Source organism: Oncorhynchus keta, chromosome 28, assembly GCF_023373465.1.
Source record: "Oncorhynchus keta strain PuntledgeMale-10-30-2019 chromosome 28, Oket_V2, whole genome shotgun sequence".
In the NCBI taxonomy this organism is placed as follows: domain Eukaryota; kingdom Metazoa; phylum Chordata; class Actinopteri; order Salmoniformes; family Salmonidae; genus Oncorhynchus; species Oncorhynchus keta.
The window spans coordinates 22,891,672-22,914,514 of record NC_068448.1 but is presented as its reverse complement, the minus strand read 5'-3'; the positions used below and the strand labels follow the sequence as shown (position 1 = coordinate 22,914,514).

The 22,843-nt window shown below is 45.0% G+C and overlaps 1 protein-coding gene across 1 annotated transcript in view; it reads left to right on the top strand.

Annotated features, from left to right (window-relative positions):
* The window catches only part of LOC118360558 (calmodulin-binding transcription activator 1-like), a 674,662-nt gene that overhangs the window by 601,828 nt on the left and 49,991 nt on the right, over positions 1-22,843 (top strand). The window contains 3 exon segments of the mRNA XM_052485146.1: positions 1-2,120; positions 2,743-2,869; positions 3,193-3,327. The exon segment at positions 1-2,120 is cut by the window's left edge and continues 195 nt beyond it. Coding sequence (XP_052341106.1) covers positions 1-2,120; positions 2,743-2,869; positions 3,193-3,327 — 2,382 coding nt within the window.

Sequence of the window (22,843 nt, the reverse complement as noted above, 5' to 3'; positions counted from 1 at the left end):
GTACCGCCAGAGAGAAACGCAACGGCAAGATCCACAAGCCTGTTCTCTTGCACCAGAACAGCACAGAGGTGTCCTCTACCAACCAGGTGGAGGTCCCAGACACCACTCAGAACTCCCCTGTGTCCATCAGCAGCGGCCTGAACAGCGACCCAGACATGGCTGACAGTCCCGTGGTGACGGGCTTGGGCCACGTAGCCGCCGTCATGTCCCAAAGTGTCTTCATGTCCGAGGTGACCGGAGACCCCGTCTACAGCATGTCCCCCACAGGGGGCCCCAACACCCACCTCATGGGCCCCGACGCTGCCTCCCAGGGCCTGGTGCTGTCCGGTGTTGTGGCAGACAGCCACAAGTTTGCCTTCCCCAGCGGAGGAGTTAGGGAGGTTCCCGGGGTGGCGGGGGGAGCAGACGCTCTGTCCATGCTGTCTGCAGCCGGGGTGTCTGAAGAGCTGGTCCTATCCAGCAGTCTGGATAACGGAGGCATGAAGATACCTGAGACCACCATGAACTTCGACCCTGACTGCTTTCTCAACAACCCCAAGCAGGGCCAAACCTATGGGGGCAGCAGGCTGAAGGGGGACGGCAGCTCCTCTTCCTCCTCCTCTTCCTCCAACGGCACCAATGGCAGCATGCAGCGCTCTCCCTCCATGTCAGATTCTGGATACAGCTTCAACTCTGCTCTGGTGAAGAACATCAAGACGGAGGACATGTCCTTTGAGCAGCAGCTGGCCACCGAGCAGGGATACCAGGTGGGGGTGGTGGTGAGCTGTGGAGGAGGTGTCTCTTGTTCCTCTGGGGCAGGTTCAGCACAGGGCTCCCTCGGCCTGACCCCTGCAGGCTCTCTGCTGCCCTCTGGAGGAGGCCTGAGCCCCAGCACCACCCTGGAGCAGATGGACTTCAGTGCCATCGATGCCAAGCAGGACTACTCATCCGGGGCTGGGACAGTGAGCTATGGCCAGGCTATGAACAGCCCCCAACTCTCCCACCAGAGCCACTCGCCCAGCTTCTTCCTCCAGGACACCCAGCAGTCCGCCCAGGCCCAGCAGGGCAGGTCTTCCATGGGCCAGAAGACTCACTTGATGGACCACAACTCCCACGACTCCACAGCCTACATGAGCCTGCAGGTGGTCAAGACGGACTCCCCTGGCAGCAACGGCCATCTCCATCACCACCACCAGAGCCACCAGGGCCAGCATAGGGCCAACTGCAACGGGGGCTCCCCCACCGAGGGGCCAGGGCAGGGGCCTGGGTCTCTCCAGCTCCTGCAGTACCAGGGGGGCTTCCCTGGGTTGGGGCCGGAGCATGAGGAGGTGGTGGGTCTGGAGCAGCCAGGCAGCGTGAGCTCAGGCCAGGCCGGGGGAACAGAGAACGGAGAGGGTCTACTGAAGCCTGGAGATCACCTCCAAGCCTGTGGAGGAGGCAACCAAGAGGGAGGAGGTGCAGAGCATTACCTGCAGCAGACCGACAACGGAGGAGGAAGTCAGGGAGGTGGAGGGAAAGGAGTGGCCATGCACAACGGAAATGGTGTCAACAATGACGGCAGCAACCGCTCCCATCAACAGCAGCAGCTGCAGCCCCTCATCCAGGGGGCTGGGATGGTCCAGGGCCTCTACAACACCGTGGGGCCCCACCAGGGCCTGGGTGGAGTGGGCTCTAACGGGGGTGCAGGAGGGGGAGGCATGGAGATCAGCCTGGACCACTTCGACATCTCCTTCGGGAACCAGTTCTCTGACCTTATCAATGACTTCATCTCTGTGGATGGTAGTGGAGCCAACATGACGGCCGGAGGAGCCCTCTACACCCACCAGCTGGTGGGCAACCACCGCTCAGATGGCCAGGCCACACCTAGCGGAGCTCCTCAGCAGGACCAGGAGGACGGAGGGGTAGGAGGGGTCCGGGGGGCAGGATACAGCCCCTCAGAGCTTTGTCTCCAGCCCTGCTGCAGCCCCCAGTCCCTTGGTGGAGGGGCCGGGGGTGCAGGGGTGGAGCCAGGCTCCCTGGCCTACATGCACGTGGCTGAGGTTGTGTCTGCAGCCGTGGCCCAGGGGGCTCTGGGTATGCTGCAGGCCACTGGAAGGCTCTTCATCGTCACTGACTACTCCCCTGAGTGGTCCTACCCTGAGGTGAGCCTCCACCACACTGTTAGTGCATGTTCTCCTCCTTTAACTATAATTATACTCAAATTTAATTACTAAATAGTTTTATTTTAGTCAGACAGATTTTCTTTACTCCTACCAACAAACACACATATCAACATAGTTTGAATTATCTGTAAGATCACTGTTCAACCACCGGATGGCAGCTCAATAATGTAATGTACAGAGAGTGTAAGTCTGTGTAACGTCAATGACACTATTCCACCACAAGATGGCGACCACTTTGGTCAATCAGAAAAATTTACATTTACATTTAAGTCATTTAGCAGACGCTCTTATCCAGAGCGACTTACAATGGCTGTAAAATCACTGTCCATCCACAGGATGGCAGCCCAGTCAAATATAACACAGAGACAATAGAAGTCTGTGTAATGTCAATGACAATGTTCACCCATGAGATGGCAGCCCTTTCACTAGATTTCATGCAGTTTGAGGATACATCACTGTGTGATCATGTTATTCCTATTGCTCTCCCCTAGATGGCAGCATGACATTACATAATAGCCAAAATCACACTCGCTCCCTCATATCTAGTATAGATTCAGTTTATCCATTTCCCGCTCTGAGTCTGTGTGTTTATCTGTTCCAGGGAGGAGTGAAGGTGCTCATCACTGGTCCATGGCAGGAGGCCAGCTCTAACTACAACTGCCTGTTTGACCAGGTCGCTGTCCCTGCCTCTCTCATCCAGCCGGGGGTGCTGCGCTGCTACTGCCCAGGTAAGACTGGCCTCACTGGCCTGGCCTGCCACACCTCCTGTATCCTTCCACCAGAGTCGACTAAGAACACAGTCTATTTATCAGGGATATCAGTCATTTTCTTTTAGACTTCTAATTTGTTTTCTGGAGATCAGCATACATTACATGAAGGTTCCTCAGTTGAGATTGTGTCTCACTGGACACTGAGATGTTTTTAGAAGGGTTAGGGTTAGTAGAATGTTCCTAGGTCTACAGGGGTTTAGGGTCAAGAGTGTTAGAGTTGTAGCAGTTATCAGTGAAGCGTCTGATTCAGACTCCCTCTGTCTGTCTGTCTCTGTCCACAGCTCATGACACTGGGCTGGTGACGCTGCAGGTGACAGCCAGTAACCAGATCATCTCTAACTCAGTGGTGTTTGAGTATAAGGCCCGCGCCCTGCCCTCACTGCCTTCCTCACAACACGACTGGCTCTCACTGGACGGTAAGAGACAGTCTATCTGCCTCTGACCTTTCTCTCTCTCTCTCTCTCCCTCTCCTCTGTATTGCCCTATTGCCTTCTCTCTCTCTCTCTTTCTCTCTCTCCCTCTCCTCTGTATCTCCCTCTGGCCTTCTCTCTCTCTCTTTCTCTCTCTCTCTCTTTCTCTCTCTCTCTCTCTCTCTCTCTCTCCCTCTCCTCTGTATCTCCCTCTTGCCTTCTCTCTCTCTCTCTCTCTCTCTCTCTCTCTCTCTCTCTCTCTCTCTCTCTCTCTCTCTCTCTCTTTCTCCCTCTCCTCTGTATCTCCCTCTTGCCTTCTCTCTCTCTCTCTCTCTCTCTCTCTCTCTCTCTCTCTCTCTCTCTCTCTCTCTCTCTCTCTCTCCCTCTCTCTCTCTCTCCCTCTCTCTCTCTCTCTCTCTCTCTCTCTCTCCCTCTCCTCTGTATTTCCCTCTTGCCTTCTCTCTCCCACTCTTTCTCTTTCTCTCTCCCTCTCCCTCCCTCTCTCTCTCTCTCTCCCTCTCTCTCTCTCTCTGTCTCCCACTCTCCTCTGTATTGCCCTCTTGCCTTCTCTCTCTCGCTCTACCTCTCTCTCTCTTTCTCTCTCTCTCTCTCTCTCCCCCACTCTCTCGCTCTACCTCTCTCTCTCTCTTTCTCTCTCTCTCCCTCTCCTCTGTATCTCCCTCTTGCCTTCTCTCTCTCTCTCTCTCTCTCTTTCTTTCTCCCTCTCCTCTGTATCTCCCTCTTGCCTTCTCTCTCTCTCTCTCTCTCTCTCTCTCTCTCTCTCTCTCTCTCTCTCTCTCTCTTTCTTTCTCCCCTCCTCTGTATCTCCCTCTTGCCTTCTCTCTCTCTTTCTCTCTCTCCATTTCCTCTGTATTGCCCTCTTGCCTTCTCACTCTCTCTCTCTCTCTCTCTCTCTCTCTCTCTCTCTCTCTCCCACTCTCTCGCTCTACCTCTCTCTCTCTCTCTCTCTCTCAAGTATGAAAGCAGCAGTGAGTCAACTCCATTAGATCTTGAGTTCAGGTTGTGTTTCAGGACCTTGGACAACACGTGTCTTGTCCTGTGTCTTTATTGTTTTCTAATGTCAAGAAATGTCAGAATCAATAGTTGAATTGAATCAACTATAGTAGGAAATCAGTTAATTTGGGGTTTGATTTGACTAGGACCATGAAGAGCACCAGTCCTTGTCCTGTGTCTTTCAGAGGATGCTGTTATGTTCTGATAGACTTGTCAGGATCAATATCTAATAGCTGTATTGAATCACCTTCATTAGAAATTGAGTTGATCTTGGACTTCTATGACATACATGAGTGTATGTTACTGGGCACGCATGGAAACTGTGATTGGCTGCACAATGAAGACTAGGACCCAAGGGATTTGCTGCAGGAAATCTTGTGAATTAGTATATTTAGACTAATGGTAGGGGGAGATGGAGGAACTACAGGGATGCTTATCTCTGTGTTCATGCTGGTAGGCACACGCAGGTGTATATACCAGTGTGTGTGTGTGTGTGTGTGTGTGTGTGTGTGTGTGTGTGTGTGTGTGTGTGTGTGTGGGACCGAGCTCCACAGTCGCACACTTACTGCAGTGTCAACACGACTGTGCATTGACAGGATAAAGTAGGGCATGGTGAGGAGGGGGATGGACTGGAGCGAGTGAGCTGACGGGACAGCTGCATTGCAGACGGCCCTTGAGGGAGTGGGAGTGAGTAATCAGGAGTTGTCAGCTCCCAGGCAGGCGTTGCACGGTGGAACCAGTGTATCCCTCCGCCATTCATTTATATGGTAAACTCACTCTCTCTCTGCCTCACTGGCACATTCACATGACCAGTTTAGGAGGAGCAAAACTAAGGTGCTGAGGGAAAACACAAGTCTGATCTGTTAACCCATTCCCCTTTCCCACTCAGTGGCCTGAAATTGGCTTGGAAATTGTATTGGTAATGGTTTTGGCTTGTGGTTGCATTTTGATGGTTATTTTGCCTTGTGGTTTCATTTGGAATCATCTCATTTGCCATGTATGGTAATAATTTACTAGATGTATTTTCTCAATCTGTTCATGTCCAAAGATGACAGGTTTACTGCTGACTTTTCAGATGTATGCCTATGTTGCCTAATACTTTCCTGATGACACTCATAAATACTACATGGCGTTTATAAATTAATCCTGCTACACTGACCAAAAATATAAACGCACCATGTAAAGTGTTGGTCCCATGTTTCATGAGCTGAAATAAAAAATCCCAGAAATGTTCCATATGCACAAAAAGCTTATTTCTTTCAAATTCTGTTCACAAATGTGTTTACATCCCTGTTAGTGAGCATTTGATCCTTTGTCAAGGTAATCCATCCACCTGACAGGTGTGGCATATCAAGAAGCTGATTAAACAGCATGATCATTACACAGGTGCACCTTGTGCTAGGGGAAATAAAAGACCACTCTAAAATGTGCAGTCACACAACACAATGCCACAGATGTCTCAAATTTTGAGGTAGTGTGCAATTGGCATGCTGTCTGCGGGAATGTCCACCAGAGCTGTAGCTAAATTAAATGAGATCATCCGGCTTCTTCGTCGGCAGGATTGTCAGAGGGCCCTGGTCAAGAGTAGTGCACTGCATGGGGAATAGGGTGTCATTTGGGACGCAACCTAAGCATGGGTGGTAGAACAGGGCATCTCTTGGTCACTTGCCTCAGGTGAATTGATTCAGATTGGATCCAGATGATTGATGAGGTGAACTGATTAATTCATGTTTAAAAATTCAACATAGCTATTGTTTGTGTGCTGGACTGGTAATTTCCTTTCTATTAAGTATATATTTTCCCCATGCACCTATTAGGACTGGATGTGTGTCAGTTTACATTCAAGACATACATAAGACATACAACATTGTTAATAAATGCTCAACTCAATGTAAATCAAAATTGATAAATTGTGTGTGTGTGTGTGTGTGGGGCGCAGGTGCTGTTTACTGATTGAGTAATCTCAGTGACATGCTGATGGAGTAATCTCAGTGACATGCTGGTTGAGTAATCTCAGTGACATGCTGATTGAGTAATCTCAGTGACATGCCGATTGAGTAACCTCAGTGACATGCTAATTGAGTAATCTCAGTGACATGCTGATGGAGTAATCTCAGTGACATGCTGGTTGAGTAATCTCAGTGACATGCTGATGGAGTAATCTCAGTGACATGCTGATTGAGTAATCTCAGTGACATGCTGATTGAGTAATCTCAGTGACATGCTGGTTGAGTAATCTCAGTGACAAGCTGATGGAGTAACCTCAGTGACATGCTGATTGAGTAATCTCAGTGACATGCTGATTGAGTAATCTCAGTGACATGCTGATTGAGTAATCTCAGTGACATGCTGGTTGAGTAATCTCAGTGACATGCTGATTGAGTAACCTCAGTGACATGCTGGTTGAGTAATCTCAGTGACATACTGGTTGAGTAATCTCAGTGACAAGCTGATGGAGTAACCTCAGTGACATGCTGATTGAGTAATCTTAGTGACATGCTGGTTGAGTAATCTCAGTGACATGCTGGTTGAGTAATCTCAGTGACATGCTGATGGAGTAATCTCAGTGACATGCTGGTTGAGTAATCTCAGTGACATGCTGATTGAGTAATCTCAGTGACATGCTGGTTGAGTAATCTCAGTGACAAGCTGATGGAGTAACCTCAGTGACATGCTGATTGAGTAATCTCAGTGACATGCTGATTGAGTAATCTCAGTGACATGCTGGTTGAGTAATCTTAGTGACATGCTGATTGAGTAACCTCAGTGACATGCTGGTTGAGTAATCTCAGTGACATACTGGTTGAGTAATCTCAGTGACAAGCTGATGGAGTAACCTCAGTGACATGCTGATTGAGTAATCTTAGTGACATGCTGGTTGAGTAATCTCAGTGACATGCTGATTGAGTAATCTCAGTGACATGCTGGTTGAGTAATCTCAGTGACATGCTGATTGAGTAGTCTCAGTGACATGCTGGTTGAGTAATCTCAGTGACATGCTGATTGAGTAATCTCAGTGACATGCTGGTTGAGTAATCTCAGTGACATGCTGGTTGAGTAATCTCAGTGACATGCTGATTGAGTAGTCTCAGTGACATGCTGGTTGAGTAATATCAGTGACATGCTGATTGAGTAGTCTCAGTGACATGCTGGTTGAGTAATCTCAGTGACATGCTGGTTGAGTAATCTCAGTGACATGCTGATTGAGTAGTCTCAGTGACATGCTGGTTGAGTAATCTCAGTGACATGCTGATTGAGTAATCTCAGTGACATGCTGGTTGAGTAATCTCAGTGACATGCTGATTGAGTAGTCTCAGTGACATGCTGGTTGAGTAATATCAGTGACATGCTGATTGAGGAATATCAGTGACATGCTGGTTGAGTAATCTCAGTGACATGCTGATTGAGTAATCTCAGTGACATGCTGATTGAGTAACCTCAGTGACATTCTGATTGAGTAATCTCAATGACATGCTGATTGAGTAATCTCAGTGACATGCTGATTGAGTTACCTCAGTGACATAACAAGTTGATACACTAGTATTATCCAGTACAATAATGGGTGCTCTCCAAGGTCCTGAAAGTTCATATGAAATGTATTTACTTTCCAACAACACTAACTATGGATTACTATAAACTACATCAAATATTGCCATTTACAGCACATAAATGATTCTATTAAAATAAAATGAAATCATATTTACACCAAATTCACTGCATGAAGCAGTTAGTTGCATTGTATAACACAGCATGAATTACATTCTGCACGTGCTTCACCACAGATAAATGTAACATAGAAAAGACTCAACTCCAGATATGCGACACTATCCATTTGCGTGCCTGTAATGACCCATAATTTGACCACTCAATAGCCTTAATAATATAATTCCCATTCCGTTCATTCTGAAGCTGTGCTATGCTATGATGTGCTAATGGCACAGCTGCCTGCCTGCTTTGATTTGTCATAATGCAGAGTGGGGGAGGGGCACTTTTCCTTCCTCTGCAGCACTGCAGGTACGGAGCCATGGACAGGACAGAAAACTCTGAGTTGTCGGAGCTGGAGAACAGCCTTTTACCCGTTAATAATTATCTGTACATTGTCCTAGACGGTCCCGGTGGCGCTCACTACCCGGGTACTGGTTCGTTAGGAAGACAGTGCGCGCCAAATTAGGCTATACAGAGCTGCTCACCGCTCCTGGTGGTACTCCATCTAATCTGAAAGTAAACAGGTGTAGAAAAACGACCTACCATCCTAAAACAGCAGGGGACTGTGTAATGCAGGGTCATTGTTAGGTAAATACGGCAACCTAGCGCAGACATACAGGGCAACAAGCGGTTTGCTTCAAATAAATAATTTCAATGTAGACTGGAGCTGACATTTACCACTGGAGATAAGGGCTCATTTGAAGGTAAACCCACATTAAGTGACAATGAACCGAAGTAGGCTACATATCAGGCTGCGTCGAATATTTTCTCCATAAGATAAAATCAAACGAGAGAAAAAACGACTTGTACAAAACGTGTACACACCTCAGTTTGGTTGTTGGTCGGCAGTTGAAAATTACAAAGTAAAAGCGAAATGTATTAATAGTAATGAGAGCGCCAAGGGGGCTCGAGCTTTTAAAAGCTCGACAGCTGGAGGAGAAACTAGGGCATCTGTTTACCTGCGGCACGTGCGCACGACGACGTCTACTCGCAACAATGTATTTTATTTTACTGCAGGCTAGTGGGGGACTGAGGAGAGAGAAGCGCAGCATGGGAAGGAGGGGGTAGGAGGGAATGAAGTGTATGGGAGGGGGCTATGATAGAGAGAGTAGTGAGTGGTCTTTTTTGCTCTCTCTCTCCCCTCGCGTCGGTGTTCCACTTTGTTATATTGTTGATGAGTGCTCTATTGATCTTCTACACACCAAGGATATTGTTTTACTCATAGCATCATTTAATACCAAGAAACTGTGGGAATTGGGCAACTGTGCACATAAATGAAATGCAGCATGCTTGGACTTAGGTCAGGATGCCAGTGAATGACAACTGCTCTTCCTAAAGAGAAGGGAAACAGTCTGGCTTTTCAGGGGGACTCTACCAATGGAAAATGAAGTAGAAGGTTAGATGTGTTTAGAGTATTTTTTTGAGCGGTGTTGTGGTGTATCTGTGTGTTATCTTCTGGAGACTAACAGGAGAAGTTAAGTTACACACGTTTTAGACTTTTTACTCAAATGCTGACTCTGTATTGTTTCAAGACCCGAGTACTAGCATGTCACGTTCATCAGTATGTCTCATCGTTTAGCCTACTATTGTTGAGAATGTTTTGTTGTGTGCTTTCTCAAAATGTTTAGTGTTACTGTCTGTGGCTGTCTCCTTCATTTCACACTGTAGCAGTAGAGTAGTTGGTGTGGAACTAGCTTGTTTCTCTGTACTTTTTAAAATCTGTCTCGTTTTATGCCTTCATTTTTTTTTTTTACAAAGTCAATTAAACGGAAGCTTAGTATTTGTTTCAGCACTATCCTTAACATGCAAGGGCTTCAAATTGCAGCATGGGTTCACAGCTTACTATCCCATTTGTGAGTAATAAGTATTAAGTATTACTCACAAAGCAAGATTATCGACAGTTTATTTATAGCCTACGAACAAGATACTCTCAAAAAGCCTGAAAACCAGCATGTCTTAACTCTAGTGCCGGTAGCAAAGGGGTTTCTTTCAAGTGCACAACACACGAGCGCTAATTTCGCTGTCCACCGCGTCATCCTTCTGAAACTCAAAAGCAAGTTGATCAGGTAGGCTAAAGCAGGCTATCTTTTGCGTGCTTAGTTGATGCTAGAAAACTAATGAATAGTAACTGACTTATTTAGTAGTTCTCACGTGCTAATACAACGAGACCAAACCAGTTTCACAACTGTGGCCTGTGCCATTGAAAGCATGCAGAAACACGCAAGATGGATATGATTTAGTGATCGAAGCTAAACGGATAGCATGACCGAACAACAGGATTCGACAGCCTCCTAGCCTGACTGCGCTAGACCTTTAAAATACATGAGTAACAAGAGGAGGGAAATGCCCTATTAGAAAACCATGAACAGCTCTGTAGTAACAAAACACTTATGCAGCATAACGCTGAAGCCATGGGACAAAGTATTTCAAGTGTAACAGTGATTAAAAAGGCATCACTTGTAGGCTAGCATCTTATTCCACCTGTATGCAATAACGTTTTCAGAACCACAGGGCTTTGGATAGCGACTCTAACAGTTGAGACAGGGATGCTTCAGAACCATGGTGCTATGGATAGCGACATTAACCCTTTTATTGTGAAACGTCTGCAGGACACATACTATATTATAATTTGAGGTCCTCCAGTCGTGATTAATAACTGTATAACAGTTCTGTTGTTTGAATGTACACTCTGAATGTAGCCTATCACTCATGTATAGGCCAATTCCCCTCTCCAAAATGATACTTGTTGCTCGTCTATTCTTAACCCTCTAAAAAAGCCCTGTTGACTTGGTGCTACATGACTCAGAATAACATAACTTTATAGTAGCATGTGCAGGCAGTTTATGCTGTAAGAAACAGACGTTGGCAGATGTCAATTCTTAATAGTAATGATGACAAAACACAGAAAGCAGAGAGGCTATTATAATTTGCCAAGCATAGTTTGTTTCAAATGCAGTTGTAATAATATAATGCTGCAGGAGTTTGTCCATTTAGAAATGTTTTATGTAATGAGAGCTGCTCCAGTGAAGTGGAAATGCTTACCAGTGCATGACTTTACCCCAGGGCATGACTTTACCCCAGGGCATGTTTTTTTCCCCAGGGCATGGCTTTATCCCAGGGCATGGCTTTATCCCAGGGCATGGCTTTACCCCAGGGCATGGCTTTACCCCAGGGCATGGCTTTATCCCAGGGCATGGCTTTATCCCAGGGCATGGCTTTATCCCAGGGCATGGCTGTACAGTACTAGAACCTGTGGAAGGAGTAAATGTAAATGTCTCTTTAGAGAAAAGGGTTCATTTGTATCTCTTCTCTATGCTTCCCCTTAAGCTGCGGAGGCAACTTGTGAGGACCAAATTCATGTTCACACACATAATCAACATGACTGAAGTGTTTAGCAAGATGTAAAATTCCCGTTAACTTTCTCTTAACATTTTTGAGCAAAGAAATGTGTGTGACTCTTCAATAGCTTTACCATATCATTTGTGGTCATTAGGATCTGGACCCTGGGTTCGATTCTTTTCCCCAATTTTTATATCTGCCCCTTTTTTCCCAAAAAATGACATACCCAAATCTAACTGCCTGTAACTCGGGCCCTGAAGCAAGGATATGTATATTATTGGTACCATTTGAAAGGAAACACGTTGAGGTGTGTGGAAAAGTGAAAGAAATGTAGTAGAATATAACACAATAGATCTGGTAAAAGATCAAGCAAAGAAAAAAACAACCGTTCTTTTGTATTTCTTTTGTACCATCATCTTTGAAATGCAAGAGAAAGGCCATAATGTATTATTCCAGCCCAGCTGAAATTTCGATTTTGGCCACTAGATGGCATCAGTTTATGTGCAAAGTTCTAGACTGATCCAATGAACCATTGCATTTCTGTTAAAAATGTTGTACCAAGACTGCTCAAATGTGCCTAATTTGTTTATTAATAACTTTTCATGTTCAAAACTGTGCACTCTCCTCAAACAATAGCATGGTATTATTTCACTGTAATAGCTACTATCAATTGGACAGTGCAGTTAGATGAATCATAATTTAAGCTTTTTGCCAATATCATATACCGTATGTCTATGTCCTGGGAAATGTTCTTGTTACTTATTACCTCATGTTAATCGCATTAGCCTACGTTAGCTCAACCGTCCCGTGGTCGGGACACCGATCCCGAATAAGTTTTAATAGCTAACCCTTTACTATCAGCCTTTAGTCAGGCTGAGCGCAATATACTGTCAATAGTTGTGTGTTTCCAACACAACAGTGGGGACTATTACTTGCAGAGATGATGTCATAAACATATCATACCTCAAGTCAGAACTATTACTTTACACTGCTGTGACACATGCAGTGATTTTGGACTTTTGTTTGGCTGACTAACAAGTGTAAGCTGTGCTTTCATACAGCTTCATGGGGTATTGTGTTGTCATTTATCATAGTGTTTTTCCATGTGTCATGTTTACTATAGAATTGTAATGGTTTTAGGGCTACGATACTGTAGGACTATATGAAAGCAGCATTTAATATAGCTGAGAAGTGTTGTATGGGCGGCAGGTACACTAACGGTTAGGAGCATTGGGCCATTAACCCAAAGGTCTCTGTTTCCGATCCCCAAGCCAACTCGGTGAAACATCTGTCGATGTTCCCTTGAGCAAGGCACTTAACCCCAACATCTCCTGTAAGTTGCTCTGGATAAGAGTGCCTGGTAAAATTACTAAAATGTGAAAGAGAATATGGTGTAATGGATTTGGTGTGAGTGCTAAAGCTCTCTAACTACAGGTCAGATTACAGCTCTTGAGAATGTTTAAAGGGACTTCTAACACAATTGATGGAGTGCAGTCCTGCTTCTTACTCTACCCATTTGACTTGCTTTTTTCTCTCCAATTAGTCCTCATCATTAGATTTTACTTCTGTGGCTTCAAGCATAAAATACATTGTAGGCATGCAATTTTCTGTATGAATGCAATTCATTGTTATGACATTCAGCACTTATAAACTACTCAGCATTTATTATGTTTTGGACAGTAATTCCAGAAACATTTTGTCCAGTCCACATTTTGTGGATCTGTTGGTTAACACTGCGGATAGTTGGAAACCTGTTTGCCAGCAGCATTTAGAAAATGGTCTTGATCTATGAAAAGCCTGCTTTCTCAAGGACTATGGACTGGTGCATGTTGATTGATTTAGTCCAGTGACTCTCAGCCCTCCTACCATATAAGCCAATGGAATGTTTTGGGGCAGAACACACAGGAATGAGAAATCTTGGTCATAATATACTAGTTGGTTCATCAGTAGGAGTGAGGGTTCATCTGCAGACTCCCCTGTAAAAACATGTAAGAAATGTAGTCTTGCATGTTGTTGTTGTTTTGCCAGCACTACACAGCTGATTCAAATCCACTCAAGCTTTGATTATTTTAATCAGCTGTGTAGTGCAAGGGCAAAAACCAAAATGTGCACACAGGGGGCCCCAGGACCGTGTTTGGGAAACCCTAGGCCACAGGCTGATGGACTATATCACTGCATTGATCTCGCTAGTATTGTATCATTTAGTATTCTGCCTCCAACTGATGCTTTAACGTCCTACATATTAGAACAATTGCTAAGCATAAGAATATATATGTACAGGTCGAGTGTGATTTCTTATGTGCCACATTTTATGGTGCACAGCATCATCTGCTATAATCATAGGTTATGTGTAGGAATTAGCAAAGCAGATATTTGTCATTTTCTGTTATAGCAGATTACAAGCAGTAATTCCTCTTTGTGTTGTCTCTTCTCGCGGCATTTCACTGGCTTGTAGAGCAGAACGAAATATAGAGTACCTCCTCAGTCTTGATGTTGAATTGAAATTGACCTGCCTCTCCCCGGGACCTGGACTGATGCCATGAGGTCAGACGCATGCTACTTGATGAGCTTATTTACAACCTTGCCAGACAGGACTTCCATATTAGGAGTAGACAGACTAATGTCTCTGGATTTTCTTATTTAGACTGTGGAGCTGTTTGCTCCTCTATTTTTATGTTTGTAAAATCCTATAGAAGAACCCGTTGCATGAACGGTCGGCTTCTAACTGAATAAGACACTGATAGAGGAAGTGCTTTGACTAAATGTGTGTTGTTTTAAATCAAATGTATTTTTAAAACCCTTCGTACATCAGCTGATATCTCAAAGTGCTGTACAGAAACCCAGCCTAAAACCCCAAACAGCAAGCAATGCAGGTGTTGAAGCACGTTGGCTAGGAAAAACTCCCTAGAAAGGTGAAAACCTAGGAAGAAACCTAGAGAGGAACCAGGCAATGAGGGGTGGCCAGTCCTCTTCTCGCTGTGCCGGGTGGAGATTACTAATATGTTGCAACAGGAGGTGAATAGCCTACATTTTCTACGTCGTTTTGATGATATATAGGCTACTGTTCTTGTTAACCATTACAGTGCAATCCATGCTAAATAGATTTGCTCCTGCAGAATTGATTTGCAATGGTCGCAGGGTTACAAAACAATGTTAATATATAGTGAGGTTTGTTAAAACAACAACATTGAAATGACAATAATAAAAGCCACATCAATAGACTGCACTTCTATTCTCATTTACCCCTATAATCACTACATGACATTGGATTGTATGGTGTGTTCTCAGTAGGAAATGTCTGGTGTTCTTCTGGTTTTGACCCATGCTAACCCTTGCTGTTGCTTGTGTTACTTTGTTGGGTGTAAGCTGACACAATGGGTTTAAACTGGGTCAAAGTTTTATTTTGAAATGAATGCACTCTCTCAAAGAGAATTGAGATGAAATTGAAAACTGAGAGGAGATTACCTTATCTTATTTTTGTGGTCTTAATCCTTGGTCTTTTCAAACCTCTCATCAATATTCTATACTCTGTCCAGGAGAAAGAATACTGCACGTAGACCCAATACAAGCTGAAGGAAGAGGACAACACTATTAAAGAAAAAACACAATGGACAGAACCAACAAAGCTGGTCATTATGCCAAAGAAAGGCAACTTGGCCTTTGATTATCAGTGATCCCGTGGGTCCCAGCTGTGTGGGCCTGTGCCAGATGGCCTCGCAACCTCCTCCTTTAGACAGACACAAATACCAGCTTCTGTCAATCAGGATAATATACTGCACAATCACATACTCAGACAGAGGTAGGACTGGTCTTATAACTTAGCTACATGTGGGGGTTTGCTGAGGTTGGTCCTCAGCCTTCTTAGATCAGTATATGTAGGGGTTTGATATAGCCATAGCCTTTCAATTAGGCTACATGTAGGGGTTTGATATAGCCATAGCCTTTCAATTAGGCTACATGTAGGGGTTTGATATAGCCATAGGCTTTCAATTAGGCTACATGTAGGGGTTTGATATAGCCATAGCCTTTCAATTAGGCTACATGTAGGGGTTTGATATAGCCATAGCCTTTCAATTAGGCTACATGTGGGGGTTTGATATAGCCATAGCCTTTCAATTAGGCTACATGTGGGGGTTTGATATAGCCATAGCCTTTCAATTAGGCTACGTGTGGGGGTTTGATATAGCCATAGCCTTTCAATTAGGCTACATGTAGGGGTTTGATATAGCCATAGCCTTTCAATTAGGCTACATGTAGGGGTTTGATATAGCCATAGCCTTTCAATTAGGCTACATGTGGGGGTTTGATATAGCCATAGCCTTTCAATTAGGCTACATGTGGGGGTTTGATATAGCCATAGCCTTTCAATTAGGCTACGTGTGGGGGTTTGATATAGCCATAGCCTTTCAATTAGGCTACATGTAGGGGTTTGATATAGCCATAGCCTTTCAATTAGGCTACATGTAGGGGTTTGATATAGCCACAGCCTTTCAATTAGGCTACATGTAGGGGTTTGATATAGCCACAGCCTTTCAATTAGGCTACATGTGGGGGTTTGATATAGCCATAGCCTTTCAATTAGGCTACATGTAGGGGTTTGATATAGCCATAGCCTTTCAATTAGGCTACATGTGGGGGTTTGATATAGCCATAGCCTTTCAATTAGGCTACATGTGGGGGTTTGATATAGCCATAGCCTTTCAATTAGGCTACATGTGGGGGTTTGATATAGCCATAGCCTTTCAATTAGGCTACATGTGGGGGTTTGATATAGCCACAGCCTTTCAATTAGGCTACATGTAGGGGTTTGATATAGCCATAGCCTTTCAATTAGGCTACATGTAGGGGTTTGATATAGCCATAGCCTTTCAATTAGGCTACATGTGGGGTGTTGATATAGCCACAGCCTTTCAATTAGGCTACATGTGGGGGTTTGATATAGCCACAGCCTTTCAATTAGGCTACATGTGGGGGTTTGATATAGCCATAGCCTTTCAATTAGGCTACATGTAGGGGTTTGATATAGCCACAGCCTTTCAATTAGGCTACGTGTGGGGGTTTGATATAGCCACAGCCTTTCAATTAGGCTACATGTGGGGGTTTGATATAGCCATAGCCTTTCAATTAGGCTACATGTGGGGGTTTGATATAGCCATAGCCTTTCAATTAGGCTACATGTAGGGGTTTGATATAGCCACAGCCTTTCAATTAGGCTACGTGTGGGGGTTTGATATAGCCACAGCCTTTCAATTAGGCTACATGTGGGGGTTTGATATAGCCATAGCCTTTCAATTAGGCTACATGTAGGGGTTTGATATAGCCATAGCCTTTCAATTAGGCTACATGTGGGGGTTTGATATAGCCATAGCCTTTCAATTAGGCTATATGTAGGGGTTTCATATAGCCATAGCCTTTCAATTAGGCTACATGTGGGGGTTTGATATAGCCATAGCCTTTCAATTAGGCTACATGTGGGGGTTTGATATAGCCTTTCAATTAGGCTACATGTGGGGGTTTGATATAGCCACAGTCTTTAACTGGTACAGAACATGTGGGGGTTTGATATAGCCACAGTCTTTAACTGGTACAGAACAAGAGGGGGTTTGATATAGCCAGTCTTTAACTGGTACAGAACATGTGGGGGTTTGATATAGCCACAGTCTTTAACTGGTACAGAACAAGTGGGGGTTTGATATAGCCACAGTCTTTAACTGGTACAGAACATGTGGGGGTTTGATATAGCCACAGTCTTTAACTGGTACAGAACAAGTGGGGGTTTGATATAGCCACAGTCTTTAACTGGTACAGAACATGTGGGGGTTTGATATAGCCACAGTCTTTAACTGGTACAGAACAAGTGGGGGTTTGATATAGCCACAGTCTTTAATTGGTACAGAGCATGTGGGGGTTTGATATAGCCACAGTCTTTAACTGGTACAGGACAAGTGGGGGTTTGATATAGCCACAGTCTTTAACTGGTACAGAACAAGTGCGGGTTTGATATAGCCACAGTCTTTAATTGGTACAGAGCATGTGGGCATTTGCTACAGTAGCATCGTAGAGATAATGATGAGGTCCAATTGGTTTGATTGGCATTAGAAGACACACAGGTTGGTATGTGACTGTGAGGATGATTAAAGGTGTCAACTCACACTCTGCCAACCCATAGCTCTACACAGAGAATGTAAACACCGGGCCCCAGCAGTCCATTTGTCTTAAAGAAGCAGTGCTCGTCTAGCTCTTTGTGATTCATTGTTGTTATTTGTTAGTATCCAGACTATTCTCTTTCACTCCTAAGAACACTGGGGTCCCAGCAGACTACCTGGACTTCTAGCAGATTCTCGCCATATCAACAATCAGACATAGCATTGCTGTATGGTGATGCCTATAGGGAGGCCGAGGAGAGTCTGGTGGAATGAATGTTCAGTAGGAAACACATTTGTAGTGAAACTGTGGATAAGGGGGGCAGAATATTCATCATTGATGCTTAACTAGTCTCCTGTGGCCTTCCACATATGCCTTCCACTCCATGCTACTACATCATACATTCAGAGCTAATTAACTGCAAAAACACTATACAGTACCAGTCAAAAGTTTGGACACACCTACTCATTCAAGGGTTTTTCTTTATATTGACTATTTTCCACATTGTAGAATAATAGTGAAGACATCAAAACTATGAAATAACATGAGAATTGTGAAAATGTGAGTTTAAGTGTATTTGGCTAAGGTGTGTGTAAACTTCCAACTTCAACTGTAGTAATCAAAAAAGTTTTTAAGAAATAAAACTATATTTTGGATTTTAGATTCTTCAAAGTAGCCACCCATTGCCTTGATGACAGCTTTGTACACTCTTGGCATTCTCTCAACCAGCTTCACATGGAATGCTTTTCCAGCTGTCTTGAAGGAGTTCCCACATATGCTGAGCACTTGTTGGCTGCTTTTCCTTCAATCTGCAGTCGAACTCATCACCAACCATCTCAATTGGGTTGAGGTACGGTGATTGTGGAGGCCAGGTCATCTGATGCAGCACTTCATCACTCTCCTTCTTGGTCAAATAGCCCTTACACAGCCTGGAGGTGTGTTGGGTCATTGTCCTGTTGAAAAACAAATGATAGTTCCACTAAGCCCAAACCAGATGAGATGGCATATCGCTGCAGAATGCTGTGGTAGCCATGCTGGTTAAGTGTGCCTTGAATTCTAAATAAATCACTGACAGTGTCACAAGCAAAACACCCCCACATCATCACACTTCCTGCTCCATGCTTTATGGTGGTAACGACACATGTGGAGATAATCCGTTCACTGTTCACTGCGTCTCACAAAGACATGGAGGTTGGAACCAAAAATCTAAAATTTGGACTCCAGACCAAAGGACAGATTTCCACCGGTCTATTGTCAATTTCTAGTGTTTCTTGGCCCAAGCAAGTGTCTACTTCTTAGTTTCTTTGCAGCAATTCGATCATGAAGGCCTGATTCACGCAGTCTCCTCTGAACAGTTGATGTTGAGATGTCTGTTACTTGAACTCTGTGAAGCAGTTATTTGGGCTGAAATTTCTGAGGCTGGAGCTCTGATGAACTTATCCTCTGCAGCAGAGGTAACTCTGGGTCTTCCTTTCCTGTGGTGGTCCTCATGAGAGCCAGTTTCATCATAGCGCTTGATGGTTTTTGTGACTGCACTTGAAGAAACGTTAAAAGTTCTTGAAATGTTCCACATTTGACTGACCTTCATGTCTTAAAGTAATGATGGACTGTCGTTTCTCTTTGCTTATTTGAGCTGTTCTTGCCATAATATGGACTTGGTCTTTTACCAAATAGGGCTGTCTTCTGTATACCAACCCTACCTTGTTCCAACACAACTGATTGGCTCAAACGCATTAAGAAGGAAAGAAATTCCACAAATTAACTTTTAACAAGGCACACCTGTTAATTGAAATGCTTTCCAGGTGACTGACTACTTTATGAAGCTGGTTGAGAGAATTCCAAGATTGTGTAAAGCTGTCATCAAGGCATTTTTTTACATTTTTTTATTTAACCTTTATTTAACTAGGCAAGTCAGTTAATTTTGATGGTTCGGGTTAGGCCTGGTTCACTGACCTCAACCCCATCAAACACATTTGGAACACCGACTGAGAGCCAGGCCTAATCGCCCAACATCAGTGCCTGACCTCACTAATGCTCTTGTGGCTGAATGGAAGCAAGTCCCCACAGCAATGTTCCAACATCTAGTGGAAAGCCTTCCCAGAAGAGTGGAAGCTCTTCCCAGAAGAGTGGAAGCTCAGGTGTCGACGGAATTTTGGTCATGTAGTGTACGTGCTTGATAAGCTCCTTGTACCTTGTTCGCCCAATCTATCACAGAGTTACCTAATGTCTCCAAAATAGATTGATATAAGACCGTGTGTCTGTGTTGCGCTCGCTCAGCCTGGGCAGTGTGTATCTGCAGGGAAATAGACGGTGGCCTCGTATCCCTCGGCTAGGACAGAGAGCTGTTCTCTACTGCACTGAGTGCTCCAAAAGTCTTCACACACATCACTTGAAGCTTTGGACTTTAGACTATACCCGACGTGTTGATATTAGTACTGTTGTTCCCTTCTCACTTATTAAGGTGTTATGTAGTGTCTATGTAGTGTCTATGTAGTATCTCTGTAGTGTCTGCACTGGCTGTATAGGATGAACGAGCCTGTAGAATTTTGGCCTGTTGGCCTGTTTTTCAGTTCAGCCTAGCAGCTCAAAGAGCGAGAGCAGATGGCTAACATGTGGGGGGGGGGGGGTGACAGGGTGACACTCAGGAGACCTATAGACCAACTACAATGTCAGCAGGGACCCCAACACATATGGTCCCAGGGTGCTGTTAATGAGAGTCACAGTGGAGCAGAGGATGATTGGGACAGGTAGAGGTGTAGTCACATTCGCCATATGCTTAGCATGCATGATCCTCACTTAGAGTGTTCAGACAGTGGTGTTATTATATAGTTCCCATGCTCCTCACTCACTCTAGACTAGAGGACTCAGGCAGTGGTGTTATTATAGAGTTCCCATGCTCCTCACTCACTCTAGACTAGAGGACTGAGGCAGTGGTGTTATTATAGAGTTCCCATGCTCCTCACTCACTCTAGACTAGAGTACTCAGGCAGTGGTGTTATTATAGAGTTCCCATGCTCCTCACTCACTCTAGACTAGAGGACTCAGGCAGTGGTGTTATTATAGAGTTCCCATGCTCCTCACTCACTCACTCTAGACTAGAGGACTCAGGCAGTGGTGTTATTATAGAGTTCCCATGCTCCTCACTCACTCTAGACTAGAGGACTCAGGCAGTGGTGTTATTATAGAGTTCCCATGCACTCACTCTAGACTAGAGGACTCAGGCAGTGGTGTTATTATAGAGTTCCCATGCTCCTCACTCACTCGAGACTAGAGGACTCAGGCAGTGGTGTTATTATAGAGTTCCCATGCTCCTCACTCACTCTAGACTAGAGGACTCAGGCAGTGGTGTTATTATAGAGTTCCCATGCTCCTCACTCACTCTAGACTAGAGGACTCAGGCAGTGGTGTTATTATAGAGTTCCCATGCTCCTCACTCACTCTAGACTAGAGGACTCAGGCAGTGGTGTTATTATAGAGTTCCCATGCTCCTCACTCACTCTAGACTAGAGGACTCAGGCAGTGGTGTTATTATAGAGTTCCCATGCTCCTCACTCACTCTAGACTAGAGGACTCAGGCAGTGGTGTTATTATAGAGTTCTGCTCCTCACTCACTCTAGACTAGAGGACTCAGGCAGTGGTGTTATTATAGAGTTCCCATGCTCCTCACTCACTCTAGACTAGAGGACTCAGGCAGTGGTGTTATTATAGAGTTCCCATGCTCCTCACTCACTCGAGACTAGAGGACTCAGGCAGTGGTGTTATTATAGAGTTCCCATGCTCCTCACTCACTCTAGACTAGAGGACTCAGGCAGTGGTGTTACTATAGAGTTCCCATGCTCCTCACTCACTCTAGACTAGAGGACTCAGGCAGTGGTGTTATTATAGAGTTCCCATGCTCCTCACTCACTCTAGACTAGAGGACTCAGGCAGTGGTGTTATTATAGAGTTCCCATGCTCCTCACTCACTCGAGACTAGAGGACTCAGGCAGTGGTGTTATTATAGAGTTCCCATGCTCCTCACTCACTCGAGACTAGAGGACTCAGGCAGTGGTGTTATTATAGAGTTCCCATGCTCCTCACTCACTCTAGACTAGAGGACTCAGGCAGTGGTGTTATTATAGAGTTCCCATGCTCCATTCTAGACTAGAGGACTCAGGCAGTGGTGTTATTATAGAGTTCACTCAGGCAGTGGTGTTATTATAGACTGCTCCTCAGACTAGAGGACTCAGGCAGTGGTGTTATTATAGAGTTCCCATGCTCCTCACTCACTCTAGACTAGAGGACTCAGGCAGTGGTGTTACCCATGCTCCTCACTCACTCTAGAGGGACTCAGGCAGTGGTGTTATTATAGAGTTCCCATGCTCCTCACTCACTCGAGACTAGAGGACTCAGGCAGTGGTGTTATTATAGAGTTCCCATGCTCCTCACTCACTCTAGACTAGAGGACTCAGGCAGTGGTGTTATTATAGAGTTCCCATGCTCCTCACTCACTCTAGACTAGAGGACTCAGGCAGTGGTGTTATTATAGAGTTCCCATGCTCCTTAGAGGACTCAGGCAGTGGTGTTATTATAGAGTTCCCATGCTCCTCACTCACTCTAGACTAGAGGACTCAGACAGTGGTGTTATTATAGAGTTCCCATGCTCCTCACTCACTCTAGACTAGAGGACTCAGGCAGTGGTGTTATTATAGAGTTCCCATGCTCCTCACTCACTCGAGACTAGACTCAGGCAGTGGTGTTATTATAGAGTTCCCATGCTCCTCACTCAGGCTAGACTAGAGGACTCAGGCAGTGGTGTTACTATAGAGTTCCCATGCTCCTCACTCACTCTAGACTAGAGGACTCAGGCAGTGGTGTTATTATAGAGTTCCCATGCTCCTCACTCACTCGAGACTAGAGGACTCAGGCAGTGGTGTTATTATAGAGTTCCCATGCTCCTCACTCACTCGAGACTAGAGGACTCAGACAGTGGTGTTATTATAGAGTTCCCATGCTCCTCACTCACTCTAGACTAGAGGACTCAGACAGTGGTGTTATTATAGAGTTCCCATGCTCCTCACTCATTCTAGACTAGAGGACTCAGGCAGTGGTGTTATTATAGAGTTCCCATGCTCCTCACTCACTCTAGACTAGAGGACTCAGGCAGTGGTGTTATTATATAGTTCCCATGCTCCTCACTCATTCTAGACTAGAGGACTCAGGCAGTGGTGTTATTATAGAGTTCCCATGCTCCTCACTCACTCTAGACTAGAGGACTCAGGCAGTGGTGTTATTATAGAGTTCCCATGCTCCTCACTCACTCTAGACTAGAGGACTCAGG